The sequence below is a fragment of the Callithrix jacchus genome, chromosome 9 (genome assembly GCF_049354715.1).
Source record: "Callithrix jacchus isolate 240 chromosome 9, calJac240_pri, whole genome shotgun sequence".
Lineage (NCBI taxonomy): Eukaryota > Metazoa > Chordata > Mammalia > Primates > Cebidae > Callithrix > Callithrix jacchus.
Genome location: NC_133510.1, coordinates 11,440,688 through 11,459,989, shown reverse-complemented (window position 1 = coordinate 11,459,989; position 19,302 = coordinate 11,440,688). Strand labels below are relative to the sequence as shown.

Here is a 19,302-nt window from a genome sequence, read left to right as displayed (position 1 = left end):
CAGTAACCTGTGGAGGTGACAGATGCTTAGCAAAGCTACAGATGATGTGAAATTACAGAGTATAGATGCTAGAAATAGATGGAAATCTGGAGAGACTGAAGCAGGCTGGGATGACGGTTAAAAGTAAGGTAAAATTTAATATCAATTAATATACATTCTTACAGTTGGGTTCCAAGTGCTAGCTATATATGTGCAGATAGTGAGATTATAAAAGCGATTATCACAATAACAGTACAGAAGCAATGGCTGTTTGTTAAGTGATTGCTCTATGCCAGATACCGGCCTGTGTGATTCATATCATCATCATTTGTGTAATTTTACTCTACACTAGTTTTACGTCATCTGAAAGTTTTATAAGCACATTATCTATGATTCAGCGATACTTAATTCACAGGTTAAAGTTGTCCTCACTTTTCAGTTGTAGGCAGCAAGACACAGAGAGGTTAAGTAACTTGTACAAGGTCACACAGCTGGGAAATAGAGGTTCCATGCTCGTGTTCAGTGCCTGCATGCTTAACTACCGTGAAACTTTTTTATTTTTCCATTCAGTCATAAATTTAATTTGATGTCCTGCCAAAACACCAAATAAGCTTAGACACTTAGGTAGTTTTTAATGTGGACTGGGAGCCAGACCACCTGGGTTCAAATGTCAGCTCTTTTATTTCCTGGCTGGGTGACTTGGCCAAGTCATTTAACTTGCCTGTGTTCTAGTTTTCTCCCCAGTAAATGGGGATTGTCCTTTCTTACAGGATTGTTGCAGGGATTAAATGAGTTACAGATGCAAAGCATTCAGAATGACTCCTGGCATATAGCAAGCACTTGCTTACAAGTGCGTGCCTTGCTGTTATTAGGCTACACAAAAAGCACCATGATGGGGTGTTAAGAGTTGAGACTGTGGAGCTAGACTGCCTGGATCTCAGTCCGGCACCCCCACTTCCATCTCTATGTGCTACAGTTTTCTCATCTATAAAACAGGAATAATGATTATCACAGTGATTAGATTCAGGGTAAATGTGTAATAGATGCTGGCTGTTATTACCAATAGAAGTATATGTCCAGAGAAAGAAAAATGCTAGTCATGTTCCTACTGCTGCGTTTTGGAATGGAAACCCTGTCAGATCTCTGGAGGAGACAGGCAGGTTGGTGAGGGTCTACAGACTGCAGTGGAGGAGTTATCTTTGGACCAATTAAGGATGTTTCATCTGGAAGCAAAATGACTAGGCAAGGACATTGTAACTGTCCTGACTGTTGAGTGTTACAAAATGATGTGTATCATTGAATCAATTTATGAGACAACATGGGATGTTAGGGAAAGTCAGGGAATCAGGGGCAGGTTGACCCTGAGTCAGTCTCTGAACTTCCAGGCTTCAACTTTCATTTTTCACATTTTATGATTCTGTCTTCCAGCCCTTAGAATCTAGAGCAAATTCTTGTTTACACAGAACATTTGGATAAAGAATGGTTTTGCTGAATGGCTCCTATAGCAAAAAAGCTTGAACCGAGTGTTGCTCAAACCAACACAATCACCTAATGACTCTAAGCCCTGTGTGTCTATCTATTAAACTGAAATGAGAATGCAGCTGACTTTGCTGGGCTTTTGTGAGAATTACATGAGGTAATATGTGTGAAAGCACCTTATCAACTCTGAAGTACTACCCAGATGCAAGCAGTTATACTGATTATTGCCATAGCTGGGTTATAACTTTTCTAAGAATTAGAATATAATGAAACACTCTTAAGCATTAATCTGTCTTCCATGATTCAGAGGATCCTTCAGGAAGTTACAGAATCTCAGGGTCACGGCCGTGGGCATGGAGTAATTCTGTAGAAAAAGATCTTGGCTATTTGTATTCTTTGCTTTTTAGGATTCAGATTAAATAGGAGCATATTGACCACATTAAACCCTGAAGGGAATAGAGATCACATAATCTAAGCCCCTTATTTTACAGATGAAGTCACTGAGACAAAGAGAGGTTGAGTGGCCTGCCCAGAATCAAATGTTAATTCATGGCAGATTTGGGAATAAAACCCAGGCTTCTGTCTCCCAACACATTTTTCATCATTAGTTTAAGAATAACTCAGAAAGTCTGAAACTGGGGCCAAAATGTACTGATGAATATGGCTGCCCCTTAAAGCAAGGAATTGAAGAAATATTAGAAGAAAGTTTAAGAGCCTGGGTGTGTCACTGAAGGATATGACACCATATACTTGACCTACTCAGGACGGGGGAACAGTACAATGGAATTTTTAGCAACTTTCTTAATCACAGCAGTTCATTTTCTCCATACAAAATTCTTTTCAAATATTCTCTGAAACTAATTGACATTAAAAACGCTGATCTTAGGAAATGGCCCCCGAGAGGCGTGATATGTGCACAGCGAATAGTATAATATAGGTGCAGAGCAGTGATCTCTCTCCCTCTCTCCTTTTGTTCCTTTTCCTAATCAGCATTAACATCTATAGTCTTTAACTTCGTTGAGTTAAAGCTGCAAGAGCTGGCCGTAAATAAAGCAAGTTAGGTATGTGCGAACCTCATCCTGCCCGTGCAGCTTCAGTTCCATTTGCAGCTGTGAGCCGTTGAAGACTCTCAGACCAAGCAGCCCTGAGTGCCTGGGAGCACGCAGCCTGTGAAGGGAGTGCTTCATTCCTGGATGCATTAAAAGCAGGTCCCACCTACACCTCCCTCCTCTTCCCGTTTATGAATCGACTTCTCCAGGGATCTGCCGAGTTTTGGGCTGTGTTTTTAGTCTGTTGATAATTTGAGAAAGTCTCCAAGGACCTGTCTTGGATGGGTAGGAGTCAGTTCACTCAGTCTTTCTTGAATCCCTAATTGATGTTCAAAACCAGTATCAGTTTTGGATCTGGATGGGACGTGCATGCGGAAGTACAGTGTGATGGATAAGAGCCCGATTCTGGAACCAGATTGCCTGGGTTCAGATCTCAGCTTCTCTCATTACTAGGATCGTGTCACCTTGGGCAAATCCCTTAAATGCACTGGGCCTCAGTTTCCTAACCTGAATCCCTATCTCATAGGGTTCTGTGAGAGTACAGTTGAATGAGTTATCTGTTAATGTAAAGTGCTTAGAGCAGTACTAGGTGCATAATAGTGCTTAGTAAATGACTATTAAGTAAATTAAGTCGGCTTGATCAGCATTGCCTCCAGTTGCATCTATTCCATTTAGACACTGTAACACACAAGGTCTTAAGGGCTTTAGGTTTAAGGGAAAGGGGCTTTTACCCCCCTCAATTCTACACCACAACCTTTTTTTCTATTGAATTAAAAAGGAAATAGCAGTGGGACTTGACTTTGAACACCAAAGTTTATCAAGCCTCTTTCCAGCTCAGTGAACATTCCACCTCCTTCTCTCTTTATGCTAAAGGAAGAGCAGCGACGCTGATAAATTTATTGAGTGGCCTCGAGCAGGTAGCTTGCTCTGTCAGGGTCCCTTGTGTGTGACTGCTGGGATTGCTGCAGCCTCCCCTGTAACTTGCTGGGGGTCCCTGTTGTACACAAGCCCAGGGCGTTCGAGTCGGTTCCTGGTGAGGGGGTTTCCACGCGGTGGCCCTGGTTGCTTCAGGGGCTGGGCTGTGGGAGAGATTAATGGGAAGTGAAAAGAGAAACTGTTGTGCTTAACCGGCAGAGCTGTTTGGAGTGTGACTCTTCTTGTATTTAGGGAAAAGATTACTCATGAGTATTTTCTTCCATAGAATATAAAGAACCTCAAATTACTACTTACATCCCCCACCCCCTTCTCACCCGCCTCCCGACGTTGCAGCGTGTCCTCTGCAGAAACTTCAGCATTTTACTCTCATTTCCCCTCCCAAGCGGGATTCAGTTCTGTATTTGCTTTGGGGCCCATTTTTCCAATAAGCCACCCAGTGCTTTTTTCTGTTTCTGCCTGAGCATCTTCTGCTGTCTGGACCTCTCACCTCCAGGCCCCCTCCTAGGCCTGAGGGGCCAGACCCTCAACACGTGGCCCCTAATGGGAACTCCCCATGTGAAGGAGAGGAAGGTCCATAATAAAAAATCGCCGTGTCATTCTTGTTCAAAGGTGACACCGTTGACAGTAATGAGTAAGATTTAAGGTTTTTACCAGTTTGAAAATTGAGATCTTGCTGAGTAACTCTCACTGCCACCCCCACCTCCCTGTGAGTCCAGATACATGTTTTCAAGGTCATTGGAAAGAGCTGGTACTTCCCATATCCATGGACTGTTTTTAACAGGCCTTGCCTTCTGGCCAGTCAGGAGTCAAAAACAAAACCTTCCGTGGCCGTATTTTCTTCTGAAGATCGTAAAGCAGTAACACACCATAAATTATTTGAAATTCTAATTTGTTTCCATGTGAAAAAAAAAATTATCCTAAAACTTAAACACCAAGAAGAAAAACTCTTAAATGCTCATCTCTAATGATTCCGGGGCCCAGTAGTTATTTTTTGGTACACTACAGAAAAGGCGTTTTGGTTTTGAGGGAACTTCCAGAGGGTTAGAAGAAGCCGACTACCATTCCTCAAAACTAAACTTCTCGGAGCCACTTGGAAGGCAGTCATGCCCAGAGGCCCTGGACAGTCTCCAGCGCATTTGAGCCGTTTGTTCCCCACCTCAACAGGGAGGAAGAGCAGCCACATTTAGCAAACCACATTGTTCTTCGGCATGCCTAGTTCAGAATGAAAGGTGACTTTTCCAGGATCAAACCGAGAGACACTTTTATAACACACTTGTGAAGTCTTCTTAGCAAGTTTAAGTAACTTATGAGATGGAAGCTCCTCTTAGCAACACTGATTCCATTGCTGTATTGGAACTGTTTGAACTATTGATTCACACCATGTGATTACAGAGAATGGATAGCTTCTTCTGATCCAACAATTCTCTTATTTGGTCTCATGATTTTTTTTGATTCTTAAAAATTATTGGCGCCCCCAAAGAGCTTTTACTTATGTGGTTTATAGCTGTCTGTAGTTATCATATTATTTTATAAATTAAAAATGGGTATTTAAAAATATTTATGAATTTATGGAAAAATAGTAAGCCAGCTCTGTTAATATAAATATATATATTTTAAATATCTTTCCCCAAACCAAAAGTAATTCGTGAGAAGAGTAGCACTGTGACACATTTTGGAAAGTGTCTTTGAAGTCTGGCTTAATGGAAGATGGCTGGACTCTCATCTCTGTTTCTGCATTCATTCTGTTGCAAGATCACATGTCATATGCCTTCTAGAACATTCTACATATAGAAAGATTGAGCACAAAAAAGGCAAATAATCTCCTAATATTGCTGTGAAAAGACCTTTTACTTTATAGGCACCCTACTACAAAGGTCTTGGGAACCCCGATGAGTGCCCAGATCACATTTTGAGAACCACTGTTGTAACTGATCAAAGACTTCCCACAGCAGCAAAATAAAATAAAAATATAGACTCACAGTCCGGCTCCCACAGAGCCAACTTGAGCCACCCTCTCAGCCTCTGCTCCATACCTCCCTTCTGCCCACTTGGGTCCTACACAGAGTTCAGGTACCACCCCGTCAGGAAATTCTGGTGTCCGTGAGTAGAATGAAAAGGCAGAAGACCTTTTATCCTCACCTTGCCCTCTTATTCTCAGAGCCAGCCTGATGGTTTCCCAGAGGCTGAATGAATTGCTCTTCCTGGAAGAAGTCTCAGGGAACGTTTCATTATTGGCAACTCTGGAAGGTCAAGCCCGGCTCTGGAACATTCTTCTTCAGAAGGATGCTGGGCTGCAATCAGATCGGCTCTGAATCTGAGGACCCTCCAACCACACTGACATCTGTCATAGTTCTGAGCCCCCAAGGGTGCCTTGGGTATACCCTGGAACAGCCCCTGGAACTGGGCAAGGAAGGCCAGGTCTCTAAGACCTACCATCCCTTAAACACATAAAAAAGAATCTTTTTCTCATTTTGCCTCTAAATAAAAAGTTCCTTTGAGAGCACACCCCAGAGTAGAGTTTGGTGCACAAACTGCTCCCTGGACCCCTCTTCCGGGCTGCTTCTGGGCTTGGAGAAGCCCCCAGTGGGGCGGCTCAAACTAGGACTGGAGCGGGGACTCAGAGTTGAACATGAGGGCTCTTGAGATGTGGAAATTCATTTTGTTAACCATTCAGAGATCTTCTCCCTTTAAAGGCTGTCTAACTGACAAGACCTTTTTTTCTTTCCGCCTTGTGCTCTCTCCAACAGGCTTGCAGCCAATTTACTGGAGCAGGGATGACGTAGCCCAGTGGCTCAAGTGGGCTGAAAATGAGTTTTCTTTACGGCCAATTGACAGCAACACATTTGAAATGAATGGCAAAGCTCTCCTGCTGCTGACCAAAGAGGACTTTCGCTATCGATCTCCTCATTCAGGTGAGAGTCTGGACTCTTGACATAGGTTCAACTTGGAAAGTCTGTTAGTCAGTGACGGGTCTTTACCCACCCCTCGCCAGGTGCAAGAAATCCTCGCAGTGGGTCATTACAAGGAAGGGGTCATGATGAAGCAAGGAAGGAAGGACGGAAGGAAGTTGAAGGAAGATCATGCTGGGATGAGCCAGTTTGAGGGAAGAAGAGGAAGAGAGGGGAAGCTTTTAAGCGTTAGGAGGGGAACCCAGTTTAGTCCTACGGACACTGGGACTTAAGGCTCTGACTGTACCACTAAGGAGAACGAGAGGCTTGGCCATCCATGGTGGCTCATACCTGTAATCCCAGCACTTTGGGATGCTGAGGAGGATGAATTGCTTGAGTCCAGGAGTTTGAGACTAGCCTGGTCAATGTGGCGAAACCTCATCCCTACAAAAGTTTTAAAAATTAGCTGGGCGTGGTGGCACATGCCTGTAGTCCCAGCTACTCGGGAGGCTGAGGTGGGAGGATTGCTTGAGCTGAGGAGGCGGAGGTTGTAGTGAGCTGAGATTGCACCACTGCGCTCCAGCCTGGGTGACAGAGCGAGAACCTGTCTCAGAAAAAAAAAATGCCATTCTGACCCTTTGACTCTCTAAAAGAGATACCTAAGAGTGAGTGCAGGCTGTGAACTGCTCAACCGAAAACAGAGAGAGGAAGGAGAAGGAGGTAGAAGGGCTAGAAGGGAAAGTAGAAATGAGGGAGCTGCAGATAAAGACTGGGACATGGCGAGATCCAGTTTAGAAAGGCTTCAAGTGATTTCCCTTAAAAGTAGGACTCGTTTGAGGTAATGCATCTTATAACCTGTAGAAATCCTAAAAAATACAAGTGGAGGTTTCCTCGGGCTCATCTGACTCAGAATTAAGGGCTCCTAAGACCATGTTAGAAGATTTCAGGTCAGTAACGAGCGTCTCCACCTGCAGAGTATGTTGCTCATGTGGATAAGGCTTCAAAGATTCGTCTCCGTTTCATTTCCCAAACCCTGTGGATATTTAGAAGGTACCTGTCTGGGAACTACATATGTCAATGGGAACTATGGTCTCAGGTTTATGCCTCTTGGGGGGTTAGTTACTGAAGGAGCCAAGGCCTGCCTTTTACCGAATCCCATTGCAGACTTTGACTCTGATGTAACTTGACAAAGGGCGAGGATCCTGCTGAAGGTCTTGGCATAGTCCCTAACTCCGTTCAACCTTTATTTACTCCTGGAGGCCTGCCAGAAGTTAATAAACCAACGGTCATGAGGAAACGTCCCTCATTACAGGAGATGAGATAAAGCCCCAGCACCCGTATCTTCCCTGTTCTTCCCAGTTGCCACAGACCGTTTATATGAAGAAATGCAAAAGAGGAAGTTTCCCCCAAAGTAGCGATGTTACTGAAACTTGAAAGTTTCTCTCTCCAAAAACAAGTAATTTAGAAGGGGCACAAACATACCTGAAACCTTTTGTCTCAGATCACCTTTATGTAATCTCATAATAGGAAGACTATAGAGCCGGGCGCAGTGGCTCATGCCTATAATCCCAGCACTTTGGGAGGCCGAGGCCGACAGATTATCTGAGGTCAGGAGTTCAAGACCAACCTGGCCAACATGGTGAAACCCCATCTCTACTAAAAATACAAAAAAGTTAGCCGGGCGTGGTGGCACGTGCCTGTAATCCCAGCTACTCAGGTGGTGGAGGCAGGAGAATTGCTTGAACTGGGCGTCGGAGATTGCAGTGAGCCAAGATGGTGCCACTGCACTCCAGCCTGAGCGACAGAGTGAGACTCTGTCTAAAAAAAAAAAAAAAAAACAAAAAAACAAAGAGAAAGCTATAAAACAACCCTGTAAGTAAATCAAACTATCCTAAATAGTTCCTTTGAATTTATTACAAAATACTTTCCTTTTCTATTCCAGTGGAAACTCAGACATATTATACACAAAGAGGCAACCTTATATATCGGGAGGAAAAATCTCCATCTCTTTAGTGTTCCAATGAAACCATTCATGTAAAGCAAAGACAGGAAAACACAGTGGTGGGTTTTGACTTGATTTGAATTGGACCTTGGGCAAGCTCTTCTCCCCAAGGTCCAATTCAAATTTCCTCTTCAACCTATCTCAGTGCTCTTTTTCAAAGCTAGTTTATTTTCCTCCACAGGGACCTCTCAGCATTATTTATGAAACTGGGTTCTCCCTGCTCAAAGCTATGAACAAAGATATGTGAATGTCTGTCCACAGTTCCATGCCACTTTGTCAAGTCTTTGTTGAGTAGGCCGTGTGGAAGATGGTGCTGCTCTTGAGGAAGCTGCTATCTAGTTGGAGGCAGGATTGCATTGACCTAAAGGCCAAAGAAGGATGGAGGAGGGAGAGAGCAGAGCAGGATGGGCCTCGGGAGAGAAGGAATGGAGTTGGTCTGGACTATGAAGAAGGGGTGAGACTGGGCAGGCAGAGCATCACCTGGAACAGCATTACCAAGTATGTTTGGGTGCTGGTGAGAAAGCCCACCTGATGAGTAGAAGAGGCAGAACAGACAAAAAGGCCTGATGAGCCTAATGCGCTAGAACGGATGTGAGGTGCTATAAATCACAAGGGATGGCAGCGGAAATTCATTCCATGAGGATTCACCACGTAACACCATGCCAGTGGTACACAGGTACAGGCTAAGGGAGTTGAGAGACGAGAGGGGCCGTTTCTAGCTGGATTGTCAAACAGACCTCATAGACATGGTAATGGAGCCTGACTTTAAAAACTTTGAAAGGTAAACGAGAAGGAGCTGAAGAAGCGTGTTAAGGAGATGTAGGCCAGGGTACATGGAAGAGGAATTCACAGACAGGGCTGCATGTGCTAGACCCTCCCTTTGAAACATGGTCGAACATTGCTCACCATGCCTTTCCACGCTTTTCTGATTGCCTCCTCACTGTGACTCCCATACCTACTTCCCTAATTCTATTCCATCTTCCTTTCTCTCATCTTGACACACACACACACACACACACACACACACTGTTATACATGACTGTTTGCTACTCTGGATCTCTCCCTTAGAGTAGAATGTTCAATGTGGGCAGTGATTGTGTTCTGGTAAGCTGCCAAGTCTCCAGTACCTAACACCAGGGCATGGCATCCAGGTGGCACTCACTAAATGCAGGTTGAACGATGACCCAAGTTGAGAGTACCCAGGTTAAGAAGTTTGGATTTTATCTTGCAGGTAATTGGAAACCACTGGAAAGTTTTGATCAGGAAAACCTGACTGAGCTCTTTTTGCAGCAGACATTTGCCGTCAGTGCGTAGGGCAGATTCACTCCATCTATAGCTTACTCAAAGCCGGAAAGCTAGAGTGGTGTCGCTATGATCCTAATGGGAGGCTATGAGGCCCAGAACCAGGTCAGAGACATCAAAATAATACTCAGGCACAAAGGGCTAGCTAAAATGGGGAGCTGACTTGGAAGCAGTGGTAAGAGTTCATTTTTGAGCGAGCAGTGCCAGGACATTCAAGAAGACGTGTCCTGTTCTGCAGCTGGAAATCTAAAATGAGGCAGGCCAGAGCTGGAATAATAGATATGGCATCATACATCATCTCCATTATGTAGAATTTTATGAGCTGGAGATAAAGATAAATTTATACTGAAGGTAATTTAATTAAGGCATCCACTAGAAAGCCGTGTACAGAATTTCAAGGTGATGCCTCCCAGCAGAGCCTACAGGAAAACTTATTACAGAACACAAAAGTATTGTCAGTGGGTTTAAAAGACAGAACTAAGAGGGAGTTGAGAAGACCCATCTCATGAAGGGGCCGCTCAGCAAGAGGAGGAAGGCTGAGGGCATTCTCCTTAGTCAGGGGCAAGACTAGATGGAAAATCCTTTGTATTTCCCAGATGTGACATTTGCCACCGTTTCTTCTGACGTGGGCGTTCTGCTTTAGCAGTTTGGTGTAGTGGAAATCCTCAGGCCGGGGTTCTACCTGGCCCTTCACAAATCACATCACTTCACTTGGCCTTATTTTCCTCATCCATAAAATGTGGTTCTCACCATATGGATCCTAAGCTCTCTTCAGTTAGTTCTTAACAGTTCAGCCCAACTTCAACACTGAAACAGTGTTAAGTTTCTAGCAAACCGTGTAGCCTCCCACCCTACAGGCAGTGAATAAATCCTCTGATCTCCTTCAATCTATCTACCTTGTAAAGTTTATACTTCACCCCATTTTTTCCCATGGCCTTTCCATCAATCTTGTTTGCTGCATAAGGAAAATCAGCAGTAGTCCTCACTAGTCATGGTGCTGCTGGAATAACACGAACTATCTGGCTGCCTCATCACCATGAACTGACGTTGAAATCTTCCACCTAGCCTCTGTTTCCTGCCTGGCCTCACCTAAAATTTTGCTCTCTGTATGTGGAAACAACATTCCTTAGCACAACTCCTCTCCAGTGTAGAGAGGAGAGCACTGGACTCAATGAGTTATAGTTACCTGAAATACAATCATACCTAGTACAAATACAGTAGACTCCCTGAATGCCATATTCTTTGACCAGCTTAACAAATTACACTTACTGCATCTACAGGACAAGAATCCTCCATTTTCAGCCCCTAGAATAAAGTGGGGAACATTTGCAATGTGCTTTAAATAACTATATGGTCTGTAACCAGAAGATTTCAAGGTTGAAGACAAATGGGATATTTTCTTTGGAATAGTCTCCCAGTTGGAGGATATAACAGATGACAAATTTATAACATTTGTAAAGCTGAAGAATGAATGGGAGGGATCCCAATTTTATAAAACTTCACCTGGACAGAATAATTTTACATAGACCTCGGGGTACCAGGTGGTTATCACACTAACTGGTTCTGAAGTGGTTTAAATTCAGTGAGGTATTTGATTACCTGACTACTTTGAGACTCTGAGAAAACACATCGACAGGAAGGAACAGACAGGTTGGCATTTATATTAACCCTGACTTAGGGTTAGCCATTGTGTGACATTCAGGTGGAGTGGATTTAGGTACCCATTATTTTATATGAACAAGGAGACCCATGAGTTATTACCAATTTAATTCATGTTACACTCACTTGCTATCAATGCTAAAAAAGGGAAAGAAACATATGTTCAGAGTTCCTTCAATTCAGCAAAAATGTATTGGGGATTTGCTAAATATATGGAGGATTTTAGTAGACTAAAATCTGCAGTCTTTTCATATATACTAGAGTGTGATTTTGCTAATTGTTTCTCCCTTTCCAACCCACCAGAACCTTTGTCTTTGGAAATGTGCTTTGCTTATATTTTTCAAATACAGTAAAATTCTCTTTCAAAGTTAAACCAAAAATACTGGTCTTTACATAGTATTTCTTGAATCAGTTGGCCTATTAATTTCTGTTAAGCAATGGTAGGTTTGCTAGATTGAAAGGCTGTGCCAAGTGGCTGTTTTAGGTCAGAGAATCCATGGCGATAGGTCACAGAAGGGAGCTTGCAGCCCTGAAAGTGGGAGTTGTAGCAGGCATGACCCTTGTCTGAAGACACCAGAGTTGGCTCTTTGTTTACTGCGTCTTCGAGCAAGCAAAAAATGTGTATCACACACCGGAAAAATGCTTAGACGGGTCCCTTATGGGAAAGTCGTTTTATTTCTTAGCTCTTCACTTGTCTTGTTTGTGAAATGGAGGTGGTCACCCTCCTTGCTGTCCTACACTTGAAAAATGCAAGTTTTAGCAATGTTAGCATTCTACTTTAAATGTACTATACTTGAGAAGTTAGAAGTTGGAGAGACCTAGGTAGCCTTGCAGATGACGCTAGACATTGATCAGGCGAGTTGATGTGATGGTGACATAGGGGAAGCTGACCTCACACTACTTCCTTAAAACACACAGTTATTTCACAAAGCTCTGTTTTCTCAAGAGCTTGTTACCTTATTTATCTTACCTTATATTCTGTATCCAACTAAAGATAAGTGTCTTACTATTTCTAAGAGTTTTATTCTTCAATATAATATTCAATTTTTCCTATAACCTGCTTTTTTTTCCTCAGTCTTTGTGTATAAGACACAAATAATCAACTAAATTTCAAACATTTGTTCCTAAGTAAAAGACTAATTTATTGTTGTGATTACAGAAGGCACTCCATATTAAATTAAAAGGTTAATTCAGTCGGCCTGAAAAAATGCATTGAATGGAATGCTTAGAAACTAGGACGGAGCAGAGTTAGAAAACCCAGCAGTCCCATTACAGGAATGGGCATGTTATGCACTGGTGTTTTCACTGTTGAATTTATTATGTAACTTAAGGGATGGAACACTAAGGCTTCATCCTGAAACCATCAAAGGCAGAAAGGGCCCAATAGAGAGAACGTTTTGACACATCTAAAAAGTACCCCTCCCACACCAGGCATACTCTTACTGAAAAAAAAAATTAAAAAAAAATGGCCAGAAGGAAACTGAAGCCTCTGAATAAAAATGAGAGAAGAGAGAGCTGTTTGCAAAACAGGTGATGATTTGTTATGGGCATATCTTTAGATATTTAGATAATTTACGTGTAAGGATATGGCCATAACAAATCATCACCTGAAAACTGCAGATTTTAACAATGTTAGGGTTCTACTTTAAACCTACTAAACTTGAGAAGTTAAAAGTTGCAAACCCCACCGGGAGAGGCTCCAGGTAGCATTGCAGATGACACTAAACATTGGTCCCAGCCTTCTGAGAACAAGGAGTGTATAATAAGAACTTTAGAACTAATCATACCCTTTCACTGATAATTCTGTTCCTAAGCAGATAGCCTAAGGAAATCATCCAAGAGTGGGCAAAAAAAAGATGCTCTTAACAATTCTATTTATAGTAGTAAAAACTGGAAATTCCCCAACCACCCCCAGTGTGGGACTAGCTAAACAAACTTGGGGAAGGTAAATATCATGGGATACACAGTAGCCTCCCAGCCATTCATTCATTCACTCACTCATTATTTCTTCAGTAGATGATGCAGGGCTTTGCAGGTCATGTTCGGGATTTTAAGTGTTTGTTGGAAGACAAGTAGAAGCCATTTATTTTAAGCAGAGGTTGGTCATGGCAAGGTGCGGATGTGAAAAGTGGAGGCGGGGCATCTGTTGGGCTGTAGACTAGGAGCAATGGTTGTGACATTAACTAAAGTGAGGTCCACTAAGAGAGGAGGTGTTTCAAGACACAGATAAGAGGCAGAGTCTTCAGGTCTTGGTGACCAATTTCATGTTAGATGAGAGGAAGAGAGGACTTAAAGATTACTCCCAGGTTTCTGGTCTGATCATCTGAGCATTGACCGACCTAAGGCAGGCCATCTGGTTTGTAAAGACATTTGTGTCAGGCACATGCAATGTGTGGTGCCTGTATGACCCCCCAGGAGGAAGTACTTAGGAGATACTGGAAAGTGTTCCTGGAGTTCAGAAGAAGTGCCTGACTGGAGTAGATTTAGCATAGATGAGCCGACTGAAGCCATGGGAGTAGATGAGGTGGCCCAAGAAGAAGGGCTGGTGAGAGCCCTGAGAAACCTTCCTACTGAAGGGCTGGAGAAGGAGAAAGAGCAGAGAGGTAGGACAGGTGGAAACCTCTGAAGCCATGGAGTATTCTAAGAGAAGGGAAGTTGCTTTGCACAGTGGTAGTATCGTAGCCAATGAGGTTTATCCGAGGCACGATTATTGCTAATTGAAAACTTTTCCCAATACCCCGCCGTGACGACTTGCAATACAGTCGGCACTGGCAATTTTTGACAGTCTCTATGGAGACTTGATTAAAAAAATAAAAGGAAGTAGAGATTGCTAGTGAGGATGTTGCTGAGAAGTCGGTATTTTTCCCGAGTACTGACCATTGCCATTTGGACTTGACAGCAGGGAGATGACCTGAGCAAAAGCAGGTGGGAGAAGGGCGGGAGTGGGAACCAGAATGGAAGGTGAGGAAGTGGAGAGAATGGTATTGGACAGCTCCCGGGGAAGTCTGGCTGTGATGGGAGGATAGAAACAGGAGCTGTACCTAACAGGGAGGATGGGGACAAGGGGTGTGCATGTGGACAAGGAAAAACTCGAAACTGCTTAAAAGCTGAAGGGAAGAAGCCCAACTAAAAAAGTTGGCAATACGACCGCAAATGGGAGTGTAAGAGCTAATTGTAAACTAGAAATGTCTATATAAAATGATGTCAGCTGGGGAAAAAACATTCCATCCATATGAATGTGACTTTGTAAAACGTATGTGTGTGCTTTAAATACAAAAGTACTGAAACAAAGAAAACATTTTTTGCCAGGTTTCGTGAGACATGTCTGTTCACGCTTATGACAATTGCACGAGAGGCCATCCATTAAGTGTGTATTGTGGCAGACATGGGGCTGCTGCTTTGTACATATCATCTCATTTAATCCTAACAGCCCTGCCAAGTCTGTGGCACAGTTCTCATTTTACACACGAGAATACAGAACTAAGCCCTGAACCGTGGCTGAGAGAGGAAAAATAGTTTCCTCAAGGGCATACAGCTGACAAACGGAGGAACCAAGGTTCAGACTTGGGACTCCCTTGCTCCAGAGCCCAAGTTCTTTCCTCTAAAATTCAGTAATTTAAATAAATGTAACCCCCCTCAAGAGCATCTTGGATGTTCTTGGTCCTCAGACACTGGTAAGATTGATGAGCCAAGTCGCAGCAGTATTGTTCACTCACTCTCCTGTCCATTTGAAACACATTGCAATAAAATAATGGAATTTAGGATTCTCAAAGAACATGCCTGGCTTTTCACGTCTATCACCAGTGTAAAATTGTGTTTTGTTTTTGTGTGTGTGCATGTGTGTATGTGCGTGTGCATGCACCCAGGAGTATTATCTAGATTTTATGTGCCCGAGGCTTAAAATTTGGGCAATATGAATATTTCTAGAACTCCTCCCAGGGACCTGCGCATGTGAAGGGCCCTGAAGCTCCCTCGCTTCATGGCAAAGCTACCTCTGCACATGCATGTGTTTACATGAACTGTGTGTGTATGTACGCATGAAGGTAGATGAGGAACCCGTAAAAACTATGGTTCCTTAACCAGTAGGGCTCAGTTCCACTGAATAGTGCAATAGAAGCACTAGTTAGTACTAGTCACTGTGTTTTTCTGGGAAGACAGGGAAGATTTATTAAAAATCAAATGAGCTAAGAATTTTTTTTAAATGTCCTTTAAATTTTAGCCATTAGCTAAGCTAGGTACACAGTGCTGTGGCACATGCTCTTTATTTTCAGTAGGTAAATGAATCATTTTTAAACCGCTTCTTTATTCCAGAGACTCTTCTGGGGTTGTTTGTTTGAGACAGGGTCTCACTGTGTCACGCAGGCTGGAGTGCAGTGGTGCAATCACAGCTCACTGCTGCAGCCTCGACCTCCTGGACTCAAGCAGTCCTCCCACCTCAACCTCCCGAGTAGCTGGGACAACAGGCACTCACCACCATGCCCAGCTAGTCTCCCAACTCCTGGGCTCAAATGATCCTCCTGCCTCTGCCTCCCAAAGTGCTGGGATTACAGGTGAGGCACAACACCTAGCCAGATTCTTGTGTTAATAACACCTTTTAGATGTGATTGCTTACATATATGAAAATTTGAAACATACACCAAGAGAGCAGGCTGGGTGTTGAGGAACTAAGGGACACTGGACACGGAAGAAGATGGAGGGTCTTCTTCATTTACGTAGATATCTGCTATAGACAAGACACATATTCTGTGTTACTCCAAGAATCAAGGGACAGGGATTGCAGGGGAGCCAGATTTCACCTCAGGAGAGAAACATTCTATCAACTAGAGCATCCAAAAATGGTTTGCTTGTGGCATTGCCAGCTACTCATCACTGGAAGTACCCAGCCAAGGCTACTTCTTTCTGGGGGAAGGGGAGGTGGGAGACTCTTAGTGAGCAAAGTTTGAGTCCATCTAAGAAACCTCCAGAATCCTGTCTAGGTCTAAGATTCCAACTTATTGGGACACACTGTCACTGCCAGTCATGTGCTCACAGTGCATGCACAGCAAGTGGTCCCCACCTGCATGGTGGTCATGTGTTTGTGCTGAGCCGGCCGGGTATCCTGACTGAGCCCCTGGTTGCTGAGGAAACATGTCTGTGTGTGGACTGACCCAGCTAAGGCACACTCCTGGGTCTCAGAACTAAGTTTTTTCCTGGTCCAGTACCCGGCTCCTCAGGTCCATGTCCTTCCCATAGTACCTCATGGATGGCATTTAAGATAACTCCCGTTACCTTATTAGTCTCAAAATAGGCTTTTGGTTTAGGTAGGAAACTGGCTGAGTCTGCTTGACCCGCTCTTCCTCCCGTACCCTCCCGGAGAACCCCTTGTGCCTGCTCCCTTGGCCAGCGTCAGTATGGGAGGCTGAAGCGAACCCGTGCAGAAGCCTGGAAGTGTGCACCCGAGCACATATCAGCCCCCCAGAGGCTTAGCCCACCAGGTCAGGATGACGCATCCGAACAGCACAAGACTGGGAGTAGCCTCAGTTAACCTTCTTTACCCTTTCTGTAAGGGGAACATAAAGTTGGCCGTGACCCAGGCATTCCTCCTCTACTCTCCGCGTGAGACCTCCTTAGAGATCTACACACCTGTCCTAAGCTGCTTTAATAATATCAGGACTCACAATGATGGGCGTGTTCCTGGTGAAGGTGGTGGCGGTCACAGCAGTGACGAGGGTTTACTGAGCTTTTCCTCTTTGCCTCACACCATGATGAGCTCATTACATAGACCACCTCATCGAATCCTTACAATGATCCCACAAGGTAGATGCCATCAGCATTGCCGTTTTATGGATGAGGAAACTGAGGCCAAGTGACACTAAGGGGCATGCCCAAGGAGGCACCAGTCTGACTCCATAGCATGGCCTCTTCACTATGCTGCTGTCTGGCCTCAGTTTCTCCGTGTACATAGAGACATGAAAACACAGAAGGAAAAGTCACCTGCCTGCTCTTCAGCCCTTGTTTGAACCACCCCCCAGGGAGCTTCTCCAAGCCAGAAGTGGCCACCAAGAGGGGTCCAAGAGCAGTTTGTGCACCAAACCCTACTCTGGGTGCTTCTTAACCTTTCCGTTCTTTAACCCTCATAGCAAATGCTGGAGGTCGGTGGCATTCCTTGCATTTTGCAGAGAAGTTCAGGGACTTGGTGAAGGTCACCTGGTGCACAGGAGCTGGGACTCCAGCCCAGGCAGCCGTGGCTGTCTTGGCAGTCAGCACCTCCCACCACCACACCAGCCCGCCTGCTTAAGTGAACCAAGCTGAACACCCTCACAGACACTAAATTTATACTTCCTGGCCTCCCCTTCCAAAATGGATACACTAATTACTGACCTTTTTTTTTCTTTTTTTTTTTTTTTTAGTAATAGTAATCATCAGGAACACATTTTTCAATGTTTTCATTTTTCTATTCTGCTTACTACCAAAAAAAAAAATTGATAAAACCCAGCAAGTGTGAGGCCATGTAAATTAGCAAAAGTTCAGGAAGTCATTACACTAAACCAAAGAAACAAAGTGTTGATTAGGGGCTTATTTTTATATGAGATTAAAATATGAATCATTAAAATAGGACTGTATTTCAGGCTCCTTATCCCCGCCTCATCGGAGACATCACCATGACTACTAGTTTGGATTCAATGAATTCCAAAGCCGTTCTCTGCTCTCAAAGGCAATCGTGTGTGCCACGGTTCTGCCTTCTACGGAGCAGTTTGAAAAGTCTGGTGCAGGATACCTCTGTATCTTCCAGCCTATCTCCCTTTAATAAAATGCCCAAGTGACGTGGTGTCTGCAGCTCTTTGAAGTATTTGGCTTTATTTAGTCATGATAAGTCGTGGCAGAAAGTCATCCTAACAGCAACCAAATTTCAAAGGTAGAGGAAGGAACACAAAGTCAAGGCAAAAACACAAGATTCCCTCAGGAATCACTCAGAATAGGGTGTCCATGGAGCTTTATTTAGTGTCAGTGATGGAGCAGTGGGAGTGGTAGAAAAAAAGAAATTGGTCTGAAACATTTCTCAGGTCCATGCTGAGCTTCAAAGAAAAAATAATATAGCAATATCTCCAACCCAAAATATGCCTTGAATTTAAGATGGTAATTAAAATATTTGTTTAAAAATGGCTAAAATTAGAGACAAAGACCCATTGTTTGCTATTACTGTGGATTGCGTATCTGTGTGTGTAGAAGGGTGTAGGGAGACAGTCAGAGGCCTGTGGTATTTTAAAGATTAATCACCCACCCCCAAAGGGTTTTGAGGCACCCACCTGATTTTCAACTTGGATCTAAGTCAAAGGGGTGGGACAAGACCATGACAGATTTTGAGGGTTTGTTGTTGTTGTTGTTGTTGTTGTTTTTTCTAATTAATGACTCTGTGGACACTTCAAATACCAAATATATCAGTACAGAAAGCCGCCTGCTCATCCCAGCTCTGGCAATGGCCTGCCATCTCTAGATGATTTTCCAGAGATTGTGGAACCTTGCAGCAGTGCCTGTGCACATTGTTAAAGAAGGGAAGCAGGTCGGGCGCGGCGGCTCACGCCTGTAATCCCAGCACTGTGGGAGGCCGAGGCGGGCGGATCACGAGGTCAAGAGATCGAGACCATCCTGGTCAACATGGTGAAACCCCGTCTCTACTAAAGATAAAAAAAATTAGCTGGGCACGGTGGCGCGTGCCTGTAGTCCCAGCTACTCGGGAGGCTGAGGCAGGAGAATTGCCCGAACCCAGGAGGCGGAGGTTGCGGTGAGCCGAGATCGCGCCATTGCACTCCAGCCTGGGTAACAAGAGCGAAACTCCGTCTCAAAAAAAAAAAAGAAGGGAAGCATCCCAGACGTGCCAGTTCCTTACAGAGTATCTTTAATAGTTACCACCTCTAACCAGATTTGGGAATTTTTTTCATGTTTATTCTTCTCTTGCCTAGGATTGAGGTTGGTTAAAAAGGTATATGTTTCTCTGTAGGGAAGATTTCTATGAAGAATCTATGAGCTG

The 19,302-nt window shown here is 43.9% G+C and overlaps 1 protein-coding gene and 1 non-coding gene across 8 annotated transcripts in view; both read left to right on the top strand.

Annotated features, from left to right (window-relative positions):
• Positions 1 to 19,302, top strand: part of ETV6 (ETS variant transcription factor 6) — a 257,591-nt gene that overhangs the window by 194,007 nt on the left and 44,282 nt on the right. For all 7 annotated transcript variants that reach the window (XM_017975825.4, XM_009003317.5, XM_002752140.6 and 4 more), the window contains one exon: positions 6,191 to 6,355. In XM_017975825.4, coding sequence (XP_017831314.1) covers positions 6,292 to 6,355 — 64 coding nt within the window. In that variant the 5' untranslated portion in view covers positions 6,191 to 6,291. The remainder of the gene's footprint in view (positions 1 to 6,190; positions 6,356 to 19,302) is intronic.
• LOC118144519 (U4 spliceosomal RNA) lies at positions 13,951 to 14,091 on the top strand. The gene has a single exon (XR_004729293.1). It is a non-coding gene; the product is annotated as a U4 spliceosomal RNA (small nuclear RNA).